At 41.6% G+C, this 22,173-nt stretch overlaps 1 protein-coding gene and 1 long non-coding RNA gene across 2 annotated transcripts in view; one reads left to right on the top strand and one right to left on the bottom strand.

Annotated features, from left to right (window-relative positions):
• Window positions 1–21,416, bottom strand: part of LOC115578396 (immunoglobulin superfamily DCC subclass member 3) — a 30,155-nt gene extending 8,739 nt beyond the window's left edge. The window contains exons 1-9 of the mRNA XM_030411343.1: window positions 21,119–21,416; window positions 12,401–12,706; window positions 9,943–10,087; window positions 9,636–9,766; window positions 8,993–9,130; window positions 8,704–8,862; window positions 2,172–2,337; window positions 531–781; window positions 118–282 (exon numbers count right to left, since the gene is read on the bottom strand). Coding sequence (XP_030267203.1) covers window positions 118–282; window positions 531–781; window positions 2,172–2,337; window positions 8,704–8,862; window positions 8,993–9,130; window positions 9,636–9,766; window positions 9,943–10,087; window positions 12,401–12,706; window positions 21,119–21,170 — 1,513 coding nt within the window. The 5' untranslated portion in view covers window positions 21,171–21,416. The remainder of the gene's footprint in view (window positions 1–117; window positions 283–530; window positions 782–2,171; window positions 2,338–8,703; window positions 8,863–8,992; window positions 9,131–9,635; window positions 9,767–9,942; window positions 10,088–12,400; window positions 12,707–21,118) is intronic.
• Window positions 12,640–16,038, top strand: LOC115578397 (uncharacterized). Its single transcript, XR_003983438.1, has 3 exons — window positions 12,640–12,730; window positions 12,854–13,012; window positions 15,946–16,038. It is a non-coding gene; the product is annotated as an uncharacterized LOC115578397 (long non-coding RNA).
• Window positions 21,417–22,173: the final 757 nt, after the last annotated feature.

The raw sequence follows: 22,173 nt of genomic DNA, 5'->3' as shown, positions 1-22,173 counted from the left end.
TGAATCTATTTCTATATATTTTCATTTTAAAAAAAAAACAGCTTCATACATATATATATATATAAAAACAGACAGAAATAGACTCCCCATTGACTCTACAGTGTTTCATGTGCTTACCGCCCCCTAGTGTTGTAGCCAGCACAGTGTAGGACTGCTGGCTTGCTCCCATGGGAGAGTAGGCCTTAAGGTACAGGGAGTAGGTGGTGGCTGGCTCCAGGTTGGTCACATCATGTTGGAAGGAGCCTTTGCTGATAGCTTCCTGCAGCTCCAGACTGTCGGGCTCTGAATCACACACACACAAACACACACACAATTATTATTATTATTATTATTATTATTATTATTATTATTATTATTATTATTATTATTATTATTATTATTATTATTATTATTATTATTATTATTATTATTATTATTATTATTATTATTATTATTATTATTATTATTATTATAACTATTCCCCTTTCTGCTTTGTACAGCTACTGTCACTCTACAGCAGACTCTTGCTGTGTGTGTATGTTGACACTCACCTCCTATCTTGCGGATATGCAGGACATATCCAATGATGCCATCGGTGACGTCTGCAGGCGGCTCGGTCCATGTGATCTGCAGGGTGTTGGCGGACAGCACGCTAGCTGTGAGGCCCTCTGGGGTGGCGGGCAGGTCTTTAGCCTGGGCCACAGCCAGACGGGCACTGGCCTGGTTGGTGCCTGCACTGTTCTCAGCGATGCACTGGTAGATGGCCTCATCCTCTGAGCTGATACGGGTCAGAGCCAGAGTGCTGCACAGACAACACACAGCTGCATCAGTTCACTGCTAGTCACATCTACTTGACAGCACAATACACAGACTGTACATATGTACCAGATTTTCATGGATCATCAAGTTTAAAGTTAAACTTTGTAACTTTGTTCATCCCAACAGGGACACTCAAAAAGTGCAATTTTGTAATAAATGAATAAAACCGAAGAAAACAAAATGACAAGTGGTCTCTGCTGCTCAATTCTTGACCAGGTCCTGCAAAAGTTCTCATGTGACCTGGACTGGGATTCTTCTTCACCTGCTCTCCATCAAATACAAAATCCAATTCAAAGTTGTTGTGATCACCTAAAGAGCTCTGCATGGTCAGGCACTTGCCACAATCAGAGACAATGTTCTAGTGGGTCCCTGGGTCACCTACAGGTATTTAAGGTCCTCTGATCAGGCTTCAGTGTTGTTACTCAATCTAGGCTTAAACTAAAGACTTAAGATCTGTGGAACATATGTACAAAAATCAGCCCAAGGCCCATTTGTTTAGACCTGCCTTTTTTTACTACAGTTTTTATGGAGTTTTATCGTCTGTACTACATCTATCTATCTATCTATCTATCTATCTATCTATCTATCTATCTATCTAATCTTTATTTACTATGCTCAGATGAGTGCTTGAAAATTGTTTACTATTTCTTACTTTATCGATGGTGATATGTTGTGGTTTCTTTCATTTGACAAATGTACTTATTGTAAGTCGCTTTGGACAAAAGCGTCTGCTAAATGCCCTGAATGTTAATGTAAATATTTATTTGATCACATATCATACATCATAAATGTACAGCATAGACACTATGTATTATTCTGATAGACTGATGTAGTTTATTTGATTTGCCATCATTGTTTGATCAATGTCCACACATAGACAGGCCATAACCTCCATACACTGCACAGTGCTGTCACCATGTGGTGTAACTGTTACATGCAGGCTGAGAGAGGCTCTGCTGGGTACGTCTACATAGAAAACAGAAACCTGCATATAAGAATGTTGCTGCCGCAGAGGAAATCTGAGCCTGTCTTCTCTGATACTTGTCCTGTTTTTTGTCAAATAGATCTTTCCTTCTTTTAAGCTTCTGCCATATCTGTTGCCTACTTTAGCATTATTTGAATATAATTGAAAGCTACAGTTTGTTTGCTTTTAACCACACTGTCATAAACAGCAACACTGAGCACATGCAGTGCTGCTGCACCCTTATCTGCTTCTCGAGGCCCAAAAAGCGATAAATGTTGTTTTAGACTTGTTTTTATTGAAAGTATTTGTTTAAATGTTTAGTGATGTATTTAACAATAATCCATCCTGTGAGCACAGAGATACAGTTAAATGAATACATGACAGTGTTTCACTACTGTCACACACACACCTGTTGTTATTGGTCAGCTTGACGTTGTGGCCAGGCATCAGGACCTTGCCATTCTTCAGCCAGATAAGGTGTGGCTCAGGAACACCCTGGGCCACACAGGTGAACACAGCACTGCCCCCTGTTGGTTTGGACACAGACTGCGGCCACTGTAGGAACTCTGGAGGAGCTGAGGAGGACCAGAGAGAGGCGATAAACAAGGTGAGACAGCAATATGAAAGAAAAGTATAGAACTGACTCCTTTTGGCCAAAAACACTGCTTCCTCCCCTGCCTTCACAGCTGACCGACACTGACAAGTCAGAACAATGAGCTATCTGGGCAGGGTTAAAAATACAACATATCCTCTAAAGTAACACATTGATATCTGACAGAAAAATGGTTTAATCTTGATTAACTAACCACGACACAGATTGAACTAGCAAAATTCAAAGCAGAACTGAACGGTGGTACAGAACAAGGCCATGTGTGGAGACATAAATTGGAGGTATTTGTACTACAAGATAACACAAACATGATCCACATCTTCTTGTTCCTCCAGTTGAGTATTTGAGTTTATTACTATTATTACTACTTAATTACCTGGATTCAATGTCAAGCTCAAAGTGTACATATCTGTGAGCTCATTAAAATCTGGTTTTAAAAGGCAGGCCCATGAGCAAGATCTGAGGCATCCCAAATAGCTTGGAAGCCAATCTGTGATACAATTTGCATTATATAAGTGCGATGTAAAAATACCTAAACCACATCACCGCATTCCAAGATCTCAACTGCTGATGATGATCACAATGTTCTTATCAAAATGGTCTGGACTCTGTTTTAGAGGCTTTTCAACAGGACCAGAATAAATACCCTGAGAAAAAGTCAGTAAAAAAATAGTAAACTGGACACATACTGCAGAGATCCCCTAATGTGAGAACCTTTCTCAGGCCATTAAGAAATACATATTATAGAAGATTTAATGTGTGACTAAATCTTTCAGTGCTTGAACTTCATATGTCAAGGCTGTCTCTCTAAACCCCAGAGAATAATCAGGTCCCTTCACTCTCACACACACACACACACACACACACACACACACACACACACACACACACACACACACACACACACACACACACACACACACACACACACACACACACACACACACACACACACAGCTAGTCATTGTCTGTCAGACAGATGCAGGGGGTCGGCTGCTCCTCCTGACACCCAGTTCAATATCACAATGGACATGCATATGTTTGGGAATAGGCAGTGCTCCTTCAACCCTGATGCCCCGCCCTGCTTCGGCCCACGCTCAGCATCTCATTGATCTGTCCTCAACGCCCACTGTGACCCCACACCCCCAACCATCCACCTATGAGCTGAGGGGGATGTGTCAACAAAATGACCATTTCAATAAGGTCACATTCATCACTGTAGCTATAGGGATGTGTCTTTCATATATGTTGGTCAAGGTTTTTTTATGAGAAGCTGCTCTCAGTTCAGCCCATGACGGAAAGAACAGCGGGAAGTGGACATGGCAGCCTGTGTGTGGTTTTACCCTTAGAGGAGAGGAAAGTTCAGTGTTTTGTGTGTGTGAACAGCCTATAGCATTTTTTTCAGATCATCTCATGGGCAAAGTGGAAAACATGTGACAGTAACACCAATACCAACAGGCCAGAACAGAGTCCTGCTTAGAGAGATACCGTTAATTACCAAATAATAACCGGGGCGTTTATTTGTTTCAATCACTTAACAGACCAGGTGTTTAATTCCTTCCTCACAAAAACTCCTCATCTCTGCTGTCACTCACTGTGGCGTATATTTGTTTCGCCATCGCCCTGATCATTTTGCGGGACGCTATGACTGAGTCCCATTTCTGACTCCCCATTCCATCTCTTCATATTTTGATATTCATCCATATCAATTAATCATTCATAAAGTAGTCCCATACACTGAGAGAACAGGAAGATGGTGAGAGGAATTGGGGATCTGGGAGGGTTGGAGGTAGGCGAAAGAGTAAGAGTAAGTTAGCAGTGATACACGCTGCTGGCTGTTTAGGACAAATAAACAAGAAAGGTAAGGTAAGCACAATAAATGATTCCCTGTGCAGTACTTTTTGAATGATATGGCAAGCCTCTACAAAGTTGTGATTTATGGTGGCATGGTATGAGCTGCATACGGGCAAAAAAAAAAAAAGCACTTTTGTGTCCCCCTCAATCCTGACATCGAATCTGCACCTCTGGCTGTGGTAACCTTCAGTTTATTATACCTTATGCATTGATTTCAAACTATGTCTGATGTGTCCTCATTTCTGAATCAATGAACCCCCTCCAAAAAATTACAAATTGTATCTTTTGTGGCCATGATGTTATCATCATCAGTTCGTAATGCAGATTATGCATGTTGGTTTGACTACAATGGATGATGAATCTCCAGACAGTGCCACAAAAGATACATGGTGGGGGGGAGCTGTCCACCCCTTCATCTGTTCAGCTGTCCCAGCTTCATGTTAGAAAGTGTCAGCTGTCCTCAGCTGACCATTCATCAGTCGATCCATACTTGGTATTGATCAGCGATTCCGTTGACCTTGAGTTTCACCGTGCCTCATACCTGAACTGATTATGTTCAGTCCCTTTTGTTTTCAGCCTGTTTGGGAGGTTACACACATCTGACAGGCACTGAGCAGAACTAGATTTGCACGTGAGCCAAAATTATATTTTGGCAAAAGTCAAAACATGAGCAGTAGATGTATTTAAGTACTAACAAGTGAAGCAGCTCCGAGGAGCGCTACCTTCCACAGGTTCTGAACATCACTGCAATAAGATGCAATAGGTATTTTAATAGGTAATGCTTGTGATAATTTTTTTTTTGTCGTCTGATTTCATAATCATTTCTTGGGACATCACTTGGAAAAGACTATGTAATCTGGCACTGAATCTAAGGAAACTGAGAGAGGTATACCAACCTTATTAAGGTATGTAACACTCAGAGCTTCAGCTACACACTATATGTTTCTTTGAGTTGGAACTCAAGAGCTTTTGCTTTTAAAGAAAAATATACTAATGGTTTGATTCAACCCGGGCATAATGTGAAGAAACATCTCTAAGAATGAAAATATTTCTATTAAATTGATATTTTAAAAGTGCACTCCTAGCAACTATTGTGTTATTACGTTTGATCAAAATACTGTAGGAAACAATATCATATGCAGTTATATGTGTATGATATTTGTATTTGGACTCAATGTGTGATATGTGGGAAAGATGTCAGTGCTGAAGTTTATTTGAAATGTGAGAAGTGAAGTGAAACCCTTCACTGTGAAGGGATCTGCATGATAAAAGATTTGCAGCTAATCCCGTCTGGAAAACGTTGACAAAAATAAGGAGGGGGAAAGAGGGAGGGAGGGAATATATAATGCACCAATTCTTCAAAATGGCTGGCCATCCTTTGTGTCTCTTCACATGGTGATACCCTGGTTGCCCTCACCCCTCCGTCGGGATGCTATCCATCTTCCAGCCTTCCCTAATTAACCCTGAGACCACACCTCTTCTCTCCTTCCACCTCCCTATCCGGCCATCCCAACTGCACTGCCTCCTCCCTCGATCTAACTGTTTTCATAAACACATGCCCTGAATCCTTCTGTCGGGGTCAGGGGTCAGAGGGTGCAGGTCATTCCTCAACCCCTTCCCCTCCCCTTGCACCCCGCTCCTGCACCTTGCACCCTGCATTGGCCACCTACTTGGGCTCCACTTTTTTGTCTGTATGTTGTCCTCTTTGTCCATTCAGCCTGACCATGACCATAGACACACAGTCGGTCTGACTGTGTGAAAGTTCAGACCTCTGCTAACCTTCACACTCTAAACACATATTGCAGCCGGCCTCACTGATCCACACTGAACTTGACATCAGCTGAACAATGAGGACGTCTCTGCACATCTGAACCTGAGCTGAGCTTGAATGGAGTATGATTGGAGAGAAAGCAAATGTGTTCCAGGGTATTATAAACAATATAAAGATTTATCTAAATAGAGATATGAAAAGGGGCAATACAAACACTCCAAATTAAATAAAGTGTCAAAACTAGGCATTGAATATTACAAAGCAGTTATTGTAGTTGATGATTAATTTAAAGGCTTCATCAGGCTTTTTGTTGTTGTTTGGAGCCCTGATGAAGACAGAGTGGTCAAAACAGGTTTTTAAAACTGACCTCCTCATTTTAATACTTTTCACTTCTATGGATAATGCGGATTGTCCCTCGTTTTTGAACAACTCTTCAGACACAACTCTTATCTACACTGTATTGCACAGTCATACCAGTCATCGTCACGTCAAGATATAGATATATATCAAAAAGAATCAAATCTTATTTTTAAAATAACCCAGTCCTGTGTCAACAACTATTGGCTGAAAGAAGGATCAGTTTCTTTGGCTGTATATCACTCTTAGAAACTAAAATGTATGTTTATGAATCTGTCTGAGAAATGTGTAAGATTTGTAAAATACCATATTGATGAATGTAAATGTTCCTGTTGAATGCTGTTGGAGCCATGCATGTGTTAATGTCACTGTCAAATGCAGTGTGGGAACTTTGAATGCTTTATTTTGAACAGTTTTTTTTTCCAGAACTACAATTTGAGACTGCAGAAGCAATCGAGATCACAATCTTGCTGACATGTATATGACACTCAAACTATACAATTCAGGTAGTGCAAAACTGGTGCTCTTTGTTCTTTCTAAACCCCCCAAACAGAGCAAATTGATCAATAAATTAATGAATATATTAGAGATCAACCCCTTCTCCCTTCCTCCACACCAGAGGCTCTGCCAATCACTAGAAGAGAGTGACAAGGGAGAATATTGATTGATCCGGTCAAAGAGTCTGGCCCAACAGGAGCAGAGGGATGAATGAAGGAATAGCTGAATGATATGAATATAGAGTCATGTCGCTGAGATTATAAGAAATCTAATGAAGTGTGCTGATGATGATCAAATGAAATCATATTATAGCAGCAACATTTGTTCTCAGCCTACTGTCAGTGGTCTGTAGTTCAGCTAGTAGCCGAGCAAACATCCACAGGGACCTGGGGAGAAATTTGGGCTCTGCCTGTTTTTGCATTACAGATATAAAAATCTAATATCAACTTATTAGGTAACAGCCATGCAGTCAGGGGACACCAGAAGCAGTGCTGTAACACTGATGTCAAAAAAATGGGCTTTCAAATATCAAATGCATTAATTACCACTTTCAGAGTTTGTTATACTAGGTTAGAAGAGCTAGTTCAAACTAGTTTATATACAGTAATATATGATGAATAAAAGTGACATAAGTTCAATCTTAATCTTTAAAGTAACTCATAACCGTATCTGTTGCATAAATGTTGTCAAAACGGCAACATTTCCCTCTGAGATGTGAATGAACCAAGTTACTCCCTCATGCTGCTCTGTCTGTGTGCACTTCTCTGGTCAAAGTGTATATTTGAGTATGTTTGTAGTGTTCAATCATTTCTGCACATAAGATATCACTCCCATGACTTACATGAACACACATGACCTACAGAAGAAGCAGACATAATTCAAAATGTTACACTCAGTGTTTCTGCCTCGTGCCCATTAACTATCTGAGAGCTGAGCTGCTAATTGAGCCAGCTTCTAGACAGCCAATTAAAACACAGCTAATGATATCTGTGTATGGACATCTGCAGGGTGATGGATGAGTCCCCTGCCCCACACACACACACACACTGAGGGAGGAAACTGAGGAGGTGTGCCGTGCACCTTATAGAAGGCCCATGATCCCAGCCTCCACCCCCACTAAACAGCCAAGGGCAAAGGTGAGAAGAAAGGGTGGAGCTTTGCTATTGACCCTCTCCTTCCCCTCCCCTCACCCCCACCACCAGTTAATATTGACACACACACAGGGTCTATTATGGAGGTCTAGTAGGAGCCAGTACTAAACAAAGGCTGTTGTGATGTTGGCTGGAGAGGACATCTCTATGTCAGATGTGTGCACATTACATGACTTTTACTGTATGCATTTCTAAACAGTGTACAAACTAATGATCTTGCTGACTGACTGCACCATACCCTGCACCCATGTGTTTCATATTAAAGGAACAGTACAACATCTAGGTAGTATGCTTATTTGTCTCCCCCACACTGGTATGGATGGAATCATATTCCTGGCTGTGTGAAACAGCATGTGAATCATACTTAAGGTAAATCACTGTACGACTCAACAGTGATTTGAGATATAAATCATTGGAGGAAAATGTGATCTTTGGCCAGCTAATCATACCTGTCTGAGAAGGCCATTTTGCCATGCAGAAATCTAGACTCATAATCTCATTATGTTTAAGTTGCTTGTTATGGCCCTATCTGTAGTGGAAACAGAGAGACTGTAACTTTCCAGCTGGACACCAACGCAGTTGTATCTGACATTGATATTTTATTGGTTCAACTTGTGGTCTGAATAACCAAAGTTCAACCCCTTTCCAGCCTCACGGGTACTAATTTCCACAAAACACTCAGCAGCAGTCACATTCTCACCTTGTACTACGAGTCGTCCGAGTGCAGTGCGCCTCATTCTGGTGCCGGGTCGATTGGCAGCACACACATACACACCAGAGTGCTGCAGGGACACATCCGAGATCATCAGGTTCCCTGTCCCCAGAACCTGGATACCCTCCACCCCAATGGAGCGTCCGTCTGATGGACACACACACACACAAAGAGACACATAGAGAGACGCTTTGTGAAACAAAGTGAAAACATGCCATATGTTACTATATCATCCTCCTCCTATCATATCCAGTCTTTTATTATTTCCTAGTCGTACCTAGCCTGCTCCAGGAAACAATCGGCCTCGGGTTTCCTGTGGCAATGCACTCCAAGATGGCCGTCTGATGGACAGTGATGGTCAAGTTCTGGGGTCCTGACAGGATGACCGGCTCCTTGTAGATTCTGGGAACTCCACCTGGAGGGATGAAGGAAGATAAAAGTTAATATGGATGAGATGGCAAAGTACAGATGCACAGACGATAAATGAGTGTGTGGTAGCAGCTAGTGATTCAGTGTCCAAGTCAATCCACAGGAAAAACTTTATAACCCCTCTTGTTCATTCGTTTAATTTACTTCCACATTGTTTCTATTGTACTTTAAACAACTTCTAACCATACCTACGAAATCCATTGATGAACACAATACAATTAACAAAAGCAATCAAAGAAAGGGACTTAGTCTTCATTTGGGTGTGATAACAAATGTTTCTCCGAGTTAAGGATTGCTGTTGGGACTATGTGGGAACAACTCGAATTGAAAAGGCAAAATGATTCTGAGAGATACTGCAGTGATGAAGACAATCGCGTCTTCAGGAACATGGAAAAATGTCATATTTCATTCTTACAGTTCATACTATACATACAGTGCTACTGTTCATTCCACAGAGGTATTTTCTCTAACTGCCACATGTCTGTACCTACCAGTGATGTTGAGCATGGCCTCGTGGCTGAAGCGAGTGTTGGCAGTGTTGATGGCAACACAGCGGAAAATGCCAGCGTCTATCTGCCTCACGCCAGTCACCTGGAGAATCCCCTTGGGAAGGAGAGTGTATCTGGACAGGAAGGAGAGATCAGGCTGCCGGTGAGCCACTGAGACTATAACAAATGTGTATAAAAAAAACAACAACTAGGTGGTCCTAAACGGATCAGGGGACAATACCAATTTCAGCTGTCAAACATTAGCGATATAATGTTGAGTTTGTCCAGCAGTGCATCTGTGTGGCTTTACCTGTTGTCGCTGCCGTTGAGTGGTACTCTGTTTTTCTCCCAGGTGATGTTGGCCTCAGGTACTCCGTTGATCTCACACTGGAAGCGAGCAACACCTCCCTCGTCCACAGACATGGACACTGGGTGTGTGTGGAACTTAGGAAGAGCTGAAGAGAAGACCACATGTGAAAATCAGAAGTTATGGAGAAAAATTCTGGACATGGACTTTTGTAAAATCATATAGCCCAGATGATGTCAAAATGATGTCATAGATAGATTCACAGATGAATCTCACACACACACACACACACACACACACACAGGATTCCCAATAACCTGGTGGCCATAATCTACAAGGGTGTATACCATAGATGGGAGGTCTGCAAAATGAGAGAGCTGATGCTTTTCTTTTGGCTACACATGGCAACTCGAGATACCCATAATTCTCCCTTACCCTTAAACCCATGTGTGTGTGTGTGTGTGTGTGTGTGTGTGTGTGTGTGTGTGTGTGTGTGTGTGTTCAGCCATGTATCCATGTACAGTAAAATGTAATTTATAGGTTTTCCATAATGAGAAGCTGAAGTGTTTCGGTGCGGCCTCCTAGCACAAAGGATTAAAAAGTCAGAGGGGGCTTTGGGTTGCCAAGTATGATGCTGAAGTGTTCACCATGTGAAGCATCATTTATATTAAACACTATGGGATGTTTTGACAGAGAAAAGGCGACTATCTGTGGGACATCCTCTGCTCCCTGTGTAGGTTAATGGCCCAGGGTGATGCAGGGATAAGGATATTAACATGCCTGAGAAAGGCAGCAGGACTGGAGACAGTGTAGTCTTCACATCAATAACACCTTAATGAAGGTCGTTATCATGCGAATATCTGTGTTTGGATGGACATGCCCATCACACACATTATAATGTAAATTATGATTTATTAAAACTTGACCATGATTCTTTCTGGACATGATAACATCTTCAAGTTTCACTGCTGTAATCACCTGGAGAGTGGCTGCTCTGGTATTTATGCCAATTAAGCAAGACATCGAGCCTCCAGAGCAGTGTCAGATAATGAGTGCCCCCCCATAAAAGTATGGCCTAGAGCTCTGAATGAAAAGTGTCTGAGGGAACTTTTGTTGTCATGTGGAGCTATATCAATAAGATTGAACTGACTTGATAAAATGCTCAAAATTAACTGGTGAAGGATATGCAAAAAAGTTCATGTTAGCTCCCTTTAGCTAAGCTCTCTTCTTAGATAGCTGACTGGGACTCCAGTGTGAATATCCACCATGGCTGCATGGAAAACTAATCTATATCTCAGTGAGTAGGGTGAATTACATGCTGTGTAAAATTGTGAAGTTTAACCAAAACAAGCAGCTAGCTTGCTGGTCTGCCTGCAGTGGCTCATCTTACCAGACACAACAGCTGGTGAAACATACACTCTTTTGAAAAATACCTATTTGTCATACTTGGGTATATACTTTGGTAAAAGTAAAAATCTCCCATACAAATAGAGCTTGACAGTAGTATCAAGCTCAGTATAGTCTTAAAGAGATTATAGTCTACCATAATAGTAGAAATAGAGTAGTTTCAGTGTATCTGATATTAAATTTACTCATCAAATGTAATTTTCTGGCAACAAAGTACCAAAAGTCTACATTAAAGTAAATAATTAATTAATGTACATGTTAGGTGATTTGTATATAGTGTATACTATGGCTCAAATGATTATCAGATCCAATATTCAACTATTTTTAAATATCAAAATTAGTGCTTTTCTTTCTTCTGATAAAATGAATGAATTTAAAAATGAGCTGATCTGGCTCTGATGCAGCAGGTAATCTGCAAAGTAACTAGTAACTAAAAATATCAATTAAATGTAGTGGAGTAAATGTGTCTCCAAAATGTTTTGGAGGAGTGAAAACCTAGGGTAGCAGGAAACAGAAATACTCAGTATAAAGTACATGTTACATTTCATGTTGGGCTATATAATTATGTAAGTTAGTTAGCGAGCTTGGTGGCTGTCAGGGATCATTACAATCAGGCCCATACCTACGTTTGAGGAGGGAATATCTTAGATTCAATCAAAAGCTAGACCACATGCTTGATTATATATTTAGGCTCCCAATATTTTTTATATGTCTACTTTTAGGCCATTACTTAGTCAAGTAATACATTCATGATTTCACGACCAGAAATCAGCCGGCAATATGGAAAAGGCTGAGATTTACAAAAAATATGAATTAATAGTTTACTAAATAATGCAATATGGAGAATACAATGTCATTCTTCTTTGTGTCCGCGGTTTCCTTCTGAACTCATTTGGACTGTAATAAAGTTTCTCTCCTCAACAGGGAATAAGACATTCCGTCACATTATTTCTTCTTGTGTCAGAGTAATATCACTGTTCCACAGCACACGTCAGTGCATACAAAATTATAGACTATGACAGGTTTGTGCTGTGTTGCAATGTCAAACACTTACATGCCAACAGGACTTTGGCCTTGCGGCTGACCAGCATGCCATAGCGATTCTGGGCGGCACAGTCGTACTCGCCAATATCCCCGTCACTGCCCTCTCTGCGTTTCTGGAAGCTCTGGATGAAAAGGGTGCCATTTGCCAGCACCCGAACTCGCGGGCTCGTGGGTAAAGGCACCCCGTTTTTGCGCCACGTAACCATGATCGGCTCCTCACCCTGCACCCGACAGTCCAGCAAGAGCGGTCGTTCCCTCACTGCGATCACATCACTGGGCTCCTGCAGGAAAGAAAGCTCTGAGGCCACACAGCAACCTGCAGGCAGAGGAAGACAAACAGGTTAGAAGAGAGAAAGGCTGCATGGATACTCATCTGCCTGCTGAAATGATCATTTGTTGTACCATCAAGAGGAATATTCAAACTGAAAATATATTCAGGTTAATCTAACCCCATTAAACATAGGTAGCATTGGGGAAGTTATGGAAGACCTTATAAAGGCCAAGAACCTTGAGTTCTGATGTGAACGGGACCTGAAGAAATGAGGCACTGGATATGCTGACACAAGACCTTTGGCAATACCACATACTCAGTCAGCGATCAAAATCATGTGAATAAACCAAGGTGAAAATCTGCTTCTCCTTCACTCTGAACATTCCTTCAGTTTCGGCAAATCTCAAGCCATTTAGAACATTGAGTTCACCACAAGTTATTGTACTACCATAGGGTGTGTCTAGGAAAGCATCCTTGAACTGCAGTGTTTAGTAAAAGGTCACAGGAATGTAATGGTTAAGGGTAGAGAATTCCACCTAGTTTTCATCTCAAACACACAAACATACCATGGTTCTGGAAACAACAGCAAAGGGGAGGCTTCTCTGCCGGTCACCTCGCCTCGGGGAACCCTTCCAAATTGGCCAAAAAAGCTAATTTGATTGATGGTGCATTTAGTTTTGCTGCCTGTAATGCTTTTACTGAAGACGAGCCACAATGGTGACTGAATGCCACCGAGCCAACCAGCCAGAGAGGGCAACAACAATACCCTAGCCGGGAAGAACACTGGCAAGGGTTGCAGAGGTCAAGTTAGGAGCGCCCCCATTGAAGCAGGGGCCAAATGTGACAATAGTGTTGTGACTATGCTTATTTGCACCCAGCCCACAGTAACCTCTGTAAAAACTCCCATCAGCCACCCCACACCCAAGGGCACCATCTGCCCCTTCTTATGCATCCCCTCCAACCCCCCCGACTCTTCCCATCCTTTCAGATCCATCTCGGAGGTGACTTTCCCATGCCATCGGCGCTCTCCTCGTCACCCTGGTCCCTTCTTCTCCTTGACCTTGGTGACATTCCCAGTTTCCCCCATCTTTTTTGGTGTTAATATTTTCATATGCAAACAGCCTTGAACCCTCGTATTGGCCGCTTTCCATCCCAGCTGTGAAGCAAGAACAATTGGAGTTGCACTTGAACCTGCACAATGCCGTATCAGTGACACTATGGGGTCTTGCATCTGTTCAGGCATCATGCCCTTTCCTTCAACTCAGCCAACAGCTATAGAACAACATTTATTGTCATCCAGCAGCTATCAGGCATCACATCCCACACACAGCAGCCTGCAGCTGAACTTGACTTTGGACTGGCTTGAGTGTATTTCTGCCCTCAGTGAAGTTTATTTACACTCTCGAGGCCTGCTGTTGTTGTTTTCTAATATGTTGAACATTACTGTCAGAGTACATTTACATTCTCATTGATTTTTTTTTTTCATTTAAAATGAAACACACACATTATTTCTACATTGTCTCTGGTGGTAACTAGCAATGCATATACCACTAATGGTAAGGTCCGAGCTTTAATAGTGTAATAGTGGTATAATGGTATAGACCCCGGTGCTCACAGTCTTGAAAAAATGTATAAAACATTTCAACAGTAACATGCCTTTCTAAAGTCCTGGATACTCATACACCAAATCCACAGTAACAGGGACACTGATTCTGGAAAAACATGCTCATCGTATCATTTTTCAGTTCTGTGAGCACCACAGATAAAAACTGAATCACTTCCATTGTATTTGTTCACTAGCAGATATCTCAAAAACTGGACAAGTAAAACCAAAACTCTCTGCATGGATGTCGAATCTCCTAAATGTCTCGAGGTTCAGTAAATATTAATTCTACTTCTGCTGAGGAGGATATGTCTTCTCTCCAGTATGTATTTTGCTTTTTGTTACACAAGAAAAATTGGATGGAGGATGGGCCTTGGCCCAGAATAGACCCCAGTAACTTTTGGTATGGATCCTGATAAAGGCACCAATCCAGGAAATGTTCTCTCAATTTCATTAACATTGTGAGATTGGGTGTTTTTCAACATTGTTACATTAATACATTAATTTATCAGGGAACACATATGGGACTTCAGGTGAATAACGTGGCTAGTATCTATGAGTGGTTACAATTTGATGTGGCTAAAGGGAAATGCTGGGCTGGATGCCATTCTAGTTGAAATTTGGTTTAACCTAACTTTTTACAATTTCACTACAACCCACCTTGTTTTATGACCACACCTGCAAGTTTAATAAATCAGTGTAAACATGAATAAGATATCCCTCTCAGCAGTTTCCTTCAGCATATCTGCTTTCTGGTTTGGACTGATCATCGGTTTTGACATTACACTCTTCAGCAGAAATTTGTGTCGATATGAGCAGGCTGATGACTCCTTGTTGACAAGTTGATGGAATATCTTTTTGGCTTATAGATTTAAGGAGATCAGCCACAGTCTGGACATACAGTACAGCAGAGCTCTTCCTCCACAACATCATCTCTGTCATTGGCTTCACTGATGTGTCACATCAAGAAATGAGCATCTGCTCTTTTTCTAATGAGAGATGTCCCACCCAGCAGAAAGGATTGTGGGTATACTGGTCAGCTGCATCTGGACAGGCTGATAGAGGCCTGCAACCCCCCTGAGCCTTCCATCCCTCAGGCCTGGTAATGAAATTCAAGGCTCCCAAGGGGGGCTTGCATTGCGTTCTGTGGCTGCGGCTATCGAACACATGGTGTGGCAACCTGTGAGGCCTGAAAGGTCAGTGTTGATCTCTGATACAGGAGAGTATGTGAATATGGTGGAGGAGGAGCAGAGCAGCAGTAATATTAAGTCAGGTGTACCAGGTTGTATCACAGCAGGACTCTTTGCTTCTGAAACACTTTTGTAGGTTAACACTGAACTCCCTGCCAGCTTTGTACTACAGTACACAACAATCTCAACAGAGCGGGCACAAGATTCAGCTTCAATAAATGGTTGCTCACACACCATATAGTGTTGCTTTGTTTGAATATATCTCAGAAAATTAAATGCTAAGCCTAAAGTATACCAATCACCAGAGTAAAACACAACTTATATATAAGCTACGGCAGCAACCCAGTCACCAGAATAAAATGTTGGTAGTTAACGTTTCTTTAAACCACTGTTACGTTCACAGCTGTACCTTTTGTCACATCAACGTTTCTTCAATATGTTTCATATCACCTTTGCATAACATTTTTTTGACTTGACTGTCATACTGGCAGGTGGAGGGGATGGTGATGGTGCAGACAAGAAGGCAAAGCAAGTAACCACAGATCCAGGCTGGATATTTGGATATTTTCAAGGTGGCCTCCACATCTATCACAGTGTTTGTTGTGTCTTTTTTCTAACCCTTACAGAGTGGTCTTTGTATCTTAACCTAACTGCATAGCATTGTCACAACATAAAATACAATATGAAACATAAAGAAATGTTAAGTTTTAATATATCTTCTGTTTGCAAAAACATACATTGACAACATATATTCTAATGGAATGAGTGGCTCAACATAAGCCAATGTTTCTTCATTTTATCTTTTATAATTTTTTGTGACCCAACAGCACTCATCTACAAATCTGCAGTATTTGATGTAAAAATCTAAATGGTTTGTTTGTCAAGAGAATCTATATCCATGAGCCACTAATTTCTATTATCGTTAGCTATGCTAGGCTTAGATTTGTGCTGGGGAGGAGCCATTCCATGTTAGCTATAGTTTGTTCTGAGTAACTTGTTACCACACCAACAACCTCATGCAGCCCTTCATAAAGGCAGGGTTTGCTGTATTGGACTGTACTAAATAAGCTGTAACTCAATAGCAGTTTTGATCCAGTGAGATCAAATCCAGCAAGACTGGAGGATGAATGATCATAAGGATGTTAAACAACAAGCTTTAAAAGGTACTCCACACTGGGGGATATAAATTCTGTCTGTGCAAGTTACAACAAGCTGAACCTGCAGGAGGCATGATTAAGTGCATGGCATTAGAGACTGGACCGTTTTCAATATAAGGATAGGACCATAATGAGATTTTTGAAGGGAGGGGGTTGTCCTGCAACCCCCACACTTATACCCCGTGCTTGTAACCCCGAGCCCCTCAGGGGTCATGAGAGACTCAGAGGTAAGCAGGATGGATTTGTAGATGAGGGGGGGGGGGCTTGTGTCCAGCCGTGGCTCTCCCAGCCCTCCACTGCTATTGTTCAGCAGGACTGCTGCCCCTGAACTTCACAGATATCTGTCCACCCCCCATAAAAAAAGGGATGGAAAAGAGGCTCTTAAACCATATAGAAATGCCTTCATCAATTGTCTTTTCTTTTCTCCTCTCACCCCTTTAAGACATCACATTTAAAGGCAGCATTGGGTGGCTATGTGGACTTGAGCTCAGATTGACCAGAAGAATTAAACTGAGGAATATTTATAATGAATCCTTTGTAAGGGTGAATGTTGGGGTTGAGAATAGGGTTTAAGCTTTAAAGGTAAAGTTTTGGGTTGGAGCTTCATATTTCTGAACACACTGCACATATCTGCAGACTATTACAGAACATGTTTAAATGATTTAAATATTGATAAATCAGAGCACATTCAAAATGGCATGTGCAATATTATTTGTTTGAAATTTGCTGTTTTATATTTCCACATGCTCTCTTCCTCTGTTCCAAATCAATCAAAGCAGTAGTTTTAAACAACTGAAGGTTGGCTGGAAACTGAGAATTGCTGGACAGGCATGAAACCCATTGCTACAGGCGTCCTCTTTTGTCCTCCTAATGAAAGTATAACTCCCCATGCTCAGGGACTGAGTTATCATGTTATTGTATCATATGTAGGACGTCTGCATGTCTTATGTTTAAGCTGATGGCCTTGTGCTGGGTATCATATGCAAAGTTCAAAGTCTGAACATAGTGTCTGAGTGAAAAGTTATATCTTCAGCACAGTGTGGTGACAGTTAGACAGTATTGTGTGTTCAAGTTTGGTGGTGATAGCAAATGTGAGTCTTGAGACTAATACCGAAACAACACTTTTTCAAAAGCTTGACTTTCGGAATACAAACCTGTTTTTACAAAATCCTTTTTTTCATTCAACAAATGAAGGCAACATAAAACTGGCAACGTTTTGATGGAAATCTGACCAACAATAATCAAGATTAAGAATCTGCCAGCGTGCTGTTGAAACACTGTAACAGGTACCTGGTCCTATTCGACATGATCTTACTGAACTTCACTTCATTATGCAAATATCCTGAATGTGAAACCTATAAAATCATACAATATAATGACTGGGAATTCTATAAGCCAATCCAATGACATTATGTTCAGTTTCAGTGTTTGACCAGGCTTGATCTCCTCCCAACCTATTGATAACATGCTTACCCATGCATAAACCCATATTGTCCCCAAGGGCCCGGGGCCCAGGACGTCCCATCTGCATTTGGAGCTTGATCTAATGGTCAGTGCAAATTTAAAAAAGCCTGACCAAAAAAAGTGTCCCCACCGGCCCGGTGGATCAATAAGCAATAATCTCTAATGTGATGGAGTAGAGGCCTCTTTGTCAGTCCTGCAGTTTTAATCAGTTCGGTGTCAGCTCCTGCAGCAACTCTTATTAGGGAAATCTCATCAAAAACAAAAAGGCCAGACAGGACCTCACAAAACCCAAGATAACAAGAGCCTCAGTGTAGTGAAGTGAGCTTTAACTCTGACAGGTGAGCACCTACTGAAACACTACGGGACCACTGAATTTTCACTTGTAAAGCCTAATGGATTAAAAGGAAGGGATCATTTAATGGCCAGAATGTAGGAATTTCTAAAGTAGGAATGACAACAGAAAGCAAACATGGCTACAGATGTCTCTAGGTCGTGTTAAAAAACGTTCAGTGTTGTTGCCACAAACACAGCTTAAAATTGTTCCAAGCTCTCCTAAAATCCCAAAATATCAAGTGGTGTCACACTAGCCTTGAATTGTGTTGCTGCCTCGATAGCCTTCTTGCTTGTTATGCCACCTCACAATTTAACAGTCAGGTCAAAAACATGTAATATGAACATCATTTGACACAAAAGTCAATATGGTACGCTTTCACATATAAATGTGAATGTGTCAGTGGTTTGCAGAGATGTTAACTGCTAACCTTTCATTCTGGGGACTGGGCTGAAAACAGGCCAGCTCTTCAGACAACACTTTTCCAAGCGTAATAATCAAGATAAGCCCTCTGATATCCAAACTTTTCACCAGCAGCACCATCTTTCAGGATTATACAGTTTCACACCATCACTCGAGTTGCATGGTACAACCACACTGTTCCATCCCGAAAGCACATGCTTGTTAACCAGCCTGACATTTACTGGTCATATAACTGCTGGTGAATCTGATTAAGAGCTTTGTATTCATATTTAGTACATTATTTGTTCTGTCTGGTCAAGCTGCTCATAAATGTTTCTACTGATCAGCTAAATTCTACCTCTTTGGAAATATATAGCAAGGATTCCATGACTGATAAACTAATAATGAAAGAAGATAAATAATCTCATCAAAATTACGTTTTGGTCCACAGTGTGTGCTTGTTAACACTTCATACAGTCAGGTCAGTGTTGGATAAGGGGCCCTCTAAAGAACTTTTAGTTGCTAATGCTAGCATGAAACTTTACATGTTTCATGCTAGCATTAGCCTAAACCCTCTACAGATTGAGATGTTAGCCTCTTTTCTGTAACACCGCAGGACACCCAGGCCACCACAGGCCCTTTGTGTCCCTGCTGTTGATTAAACCAGGGGGTGTCTCTGTTGGCCTAGGCTGCTGTGGACACTGTGTGAAGTGTAGAGCGAGAAGGGTTGTCGAGGACACGGTCATGGGCAGCTGTAGGGGGATTACGTCCTACACACATATCTTTAATAAGGTCTCAATCTGAGCGCAGACTGGGGGCACTGTTATGGAGATGAGGGTGTGAGGGTCAGGTCACTGAAGGCTGAGGACTTGGGAGGGCTATTGTGTCTCTGCCCCCCCACCAAAAGACTGCTTGGCTGACCAGGATGACCCAGAGCCCTACCCCCTCCTGAAGGGCAGAGGTGACTGACTATAACCCCTAACTCTGTGGTCTGAGCTAAAGACAGACCCTCCTCCACCGTCTGCCCTGCTCCCCCTCATGCAGATCTGCTGTTTCTTCTCAGATAAATTTTTTTTGTGCATTGACTTGTGTGTTATTTTAAACATTTATTATATGATTATCACGTATGAAGACACAGGTAGAAAATCAAGAAATACTAACTTCCAGGTTTTTAATTTCTTAGAGATGCTCTTTTTTGAATGTTTAGAAATATGAATATATTAATAAATTAGTACAGAAATGAATTTCAGGGAAACTTTTTTTGGGTCCCTGCAAATATACATAAAAAAAATTATATTAATCCTGATTCTACCCATAAGATCTTGTTAAATAGGTAAAAATGAAATCCTAACTAATGGTCAACTAATGACTCAGTCTTCCTAAGTGTATAGGATCTGGGGCTATTCATTCATAATTTTGCAACGAGTTTCAAGAATGAACTTTTTGCTGAGTCACATTGTTTAATGGCCTTTAATCTATCTTTTTTCAAGATGAATAATAAATATTATCCATGCATATCACCATTTTAAATAGTTAAATTAAATAAGTTAAATTAATGTCTAGGGTTAGGGTTATTTTTATCTGCTTTCACTGTTTTGAGGTAAAGAAAATGGCACAATGGCCAGTGTAGTTGCATAATGTTCTAAATGGAGTTATTTGACATTTCCAATATAACAGCGTGAAATATTTGCACCTATACACCATGATTCTGAACAATATGTGTGAAAGGGTCATTCTTGAATTTGGAAATAGCATTTTGACTGTAATTACTTACAGATATTCACAGTTACTTTGAGTTTCCATATTGTGCATAATTGAGCAGAGGATCAGTGACAATCAGTTCACATCCATGCAGATATTGACAAGAGCTTCCAGTCATCTGACTGGACATCGGACTGAATGGAACTGATCAATATTTGGAATCACTGGGATTAGTAAGCGAGGACAGGGCAGCAGCCAGTTTCTCCATATTCACAACAATTCAAGAGAAAAGCAGTAATGACATACCAGTTCTGTTAAAACACAGATCCCATTAAACTAAATGACTTAACAGGTTCAACAAGCAACTTGTAATAATGATAATAGCTTTCAGAATAGAGACTGTATAACTGTATAAACCAGTATCTCAGATGACAAAACATTGAATTTCCAGTTTCCTAAGAGTCAAAGTCAAAGCAGTAACAGAAGAGTGTGGGTTAAAGCAGCAGCATCCTCTGTCTGGACTTGGTGAAGCTCCCCAGTTCTCATTCTGCACTCATATACAGCTGAACCAAGCTACCATACCGCCTAAAGAAGCTGAACTATACTTACTCAAACACAAGTAGAAGGCAGCCAAGCAGGTGAAGACGATTCTTGGTTTCATTTTGGTTTCCTTGCTCCAACCTCCTTGATGTCAAAGCTTGTGACCCTTTGAACACTCAAAAATCAGGTAGAAAAAGTAATCCAAATGGAGGGTTGTTTTTATGTATCTTCTTTGGTGATAAAGCTGAAATTTGTATTGTTGTCTTATCAAACCATCGCTATTCTATAGATTCTCTGGTCCAGCATTGGGCCCACGGAAGGCTGCTGGTCATTTCAAAAGCTACTCTGAAAACAGTGCAAGGATGACACCTCAGCATGGACAGAGCTCATTAGCTATTCAGCCTCATTGTTGTCAGTGAATGGACACTGATAAAGCAGCTTTCGCTGGCCACTCCAGGTCCATCGTGTCCGAACCAATCACAGCTCCAGGGTGACGGAGGGGGCGGCAGCTCGGCGGCTCGGCTGCTGAGGCATGATTGATATTCATTTAAACAGAGGGCTGCTGGCCAGCCGCTCACCCTACCCCACCCCCTGCATGATGGACCAGCTGTGGCCTGAGCTGGACACACAGCTCTGAGTCAGACTGACTCAGACTCCAAGCAAATTTAATTATAATGAATAAATAAATTGTATTTTCAGATAAGCATTAAACAGACCAGAGAACATCCAGCATTTGTTAAAGAAACTCTCAAACAGTTTGGGGGTACATTGCAGACCGGAAGTCTGTTGCTTTGGCTCCAATTCAAAAATAAACCAGCCACTATCTGATTAAGTGTCACACTTTAAAAGGGGAAAACTAAGAAGGGTATGGAGATAGGAGTTGGACCCAATTGCAGTTACAGGCTGGCATGGGCCGCTGGCTGGGAAACCCTCCTGGGCCTTGGCAGGGCCATTGACACAGGTTCGCCGGGAGGTGTCCACCTGGGGGCAGACGGAGAGTCGCTGGCAGCAAACGACCTCGGCCGGGCCTCCGACCGAGGAGCAGGCACAGGACTCAACCGGGGTTTGGGCTGGAACTCTGGGAGCTAGCTGGGAGTTGCTGCTGTTTAGTTTGACCAGCAAGG

This window comes from Sparus aurata, chromosome 3, assembly GCF_900880675.1.
Source record: "Sparus aurata chromosome 3, fSpaAur1.1, whole genome shotgun sequence".
Classification (NCBI taxonomy): Eukaryota; Metazoa; Chordata; class Actinopteri; order Spariformes; family Sparidae; genus Sparus; species Sparus aurata.
The sequence above is the reverse complement of the archived record's forward strand: the minus strand, read 5'-3'. Positions and strand labels throughout refer to the sequence as shown.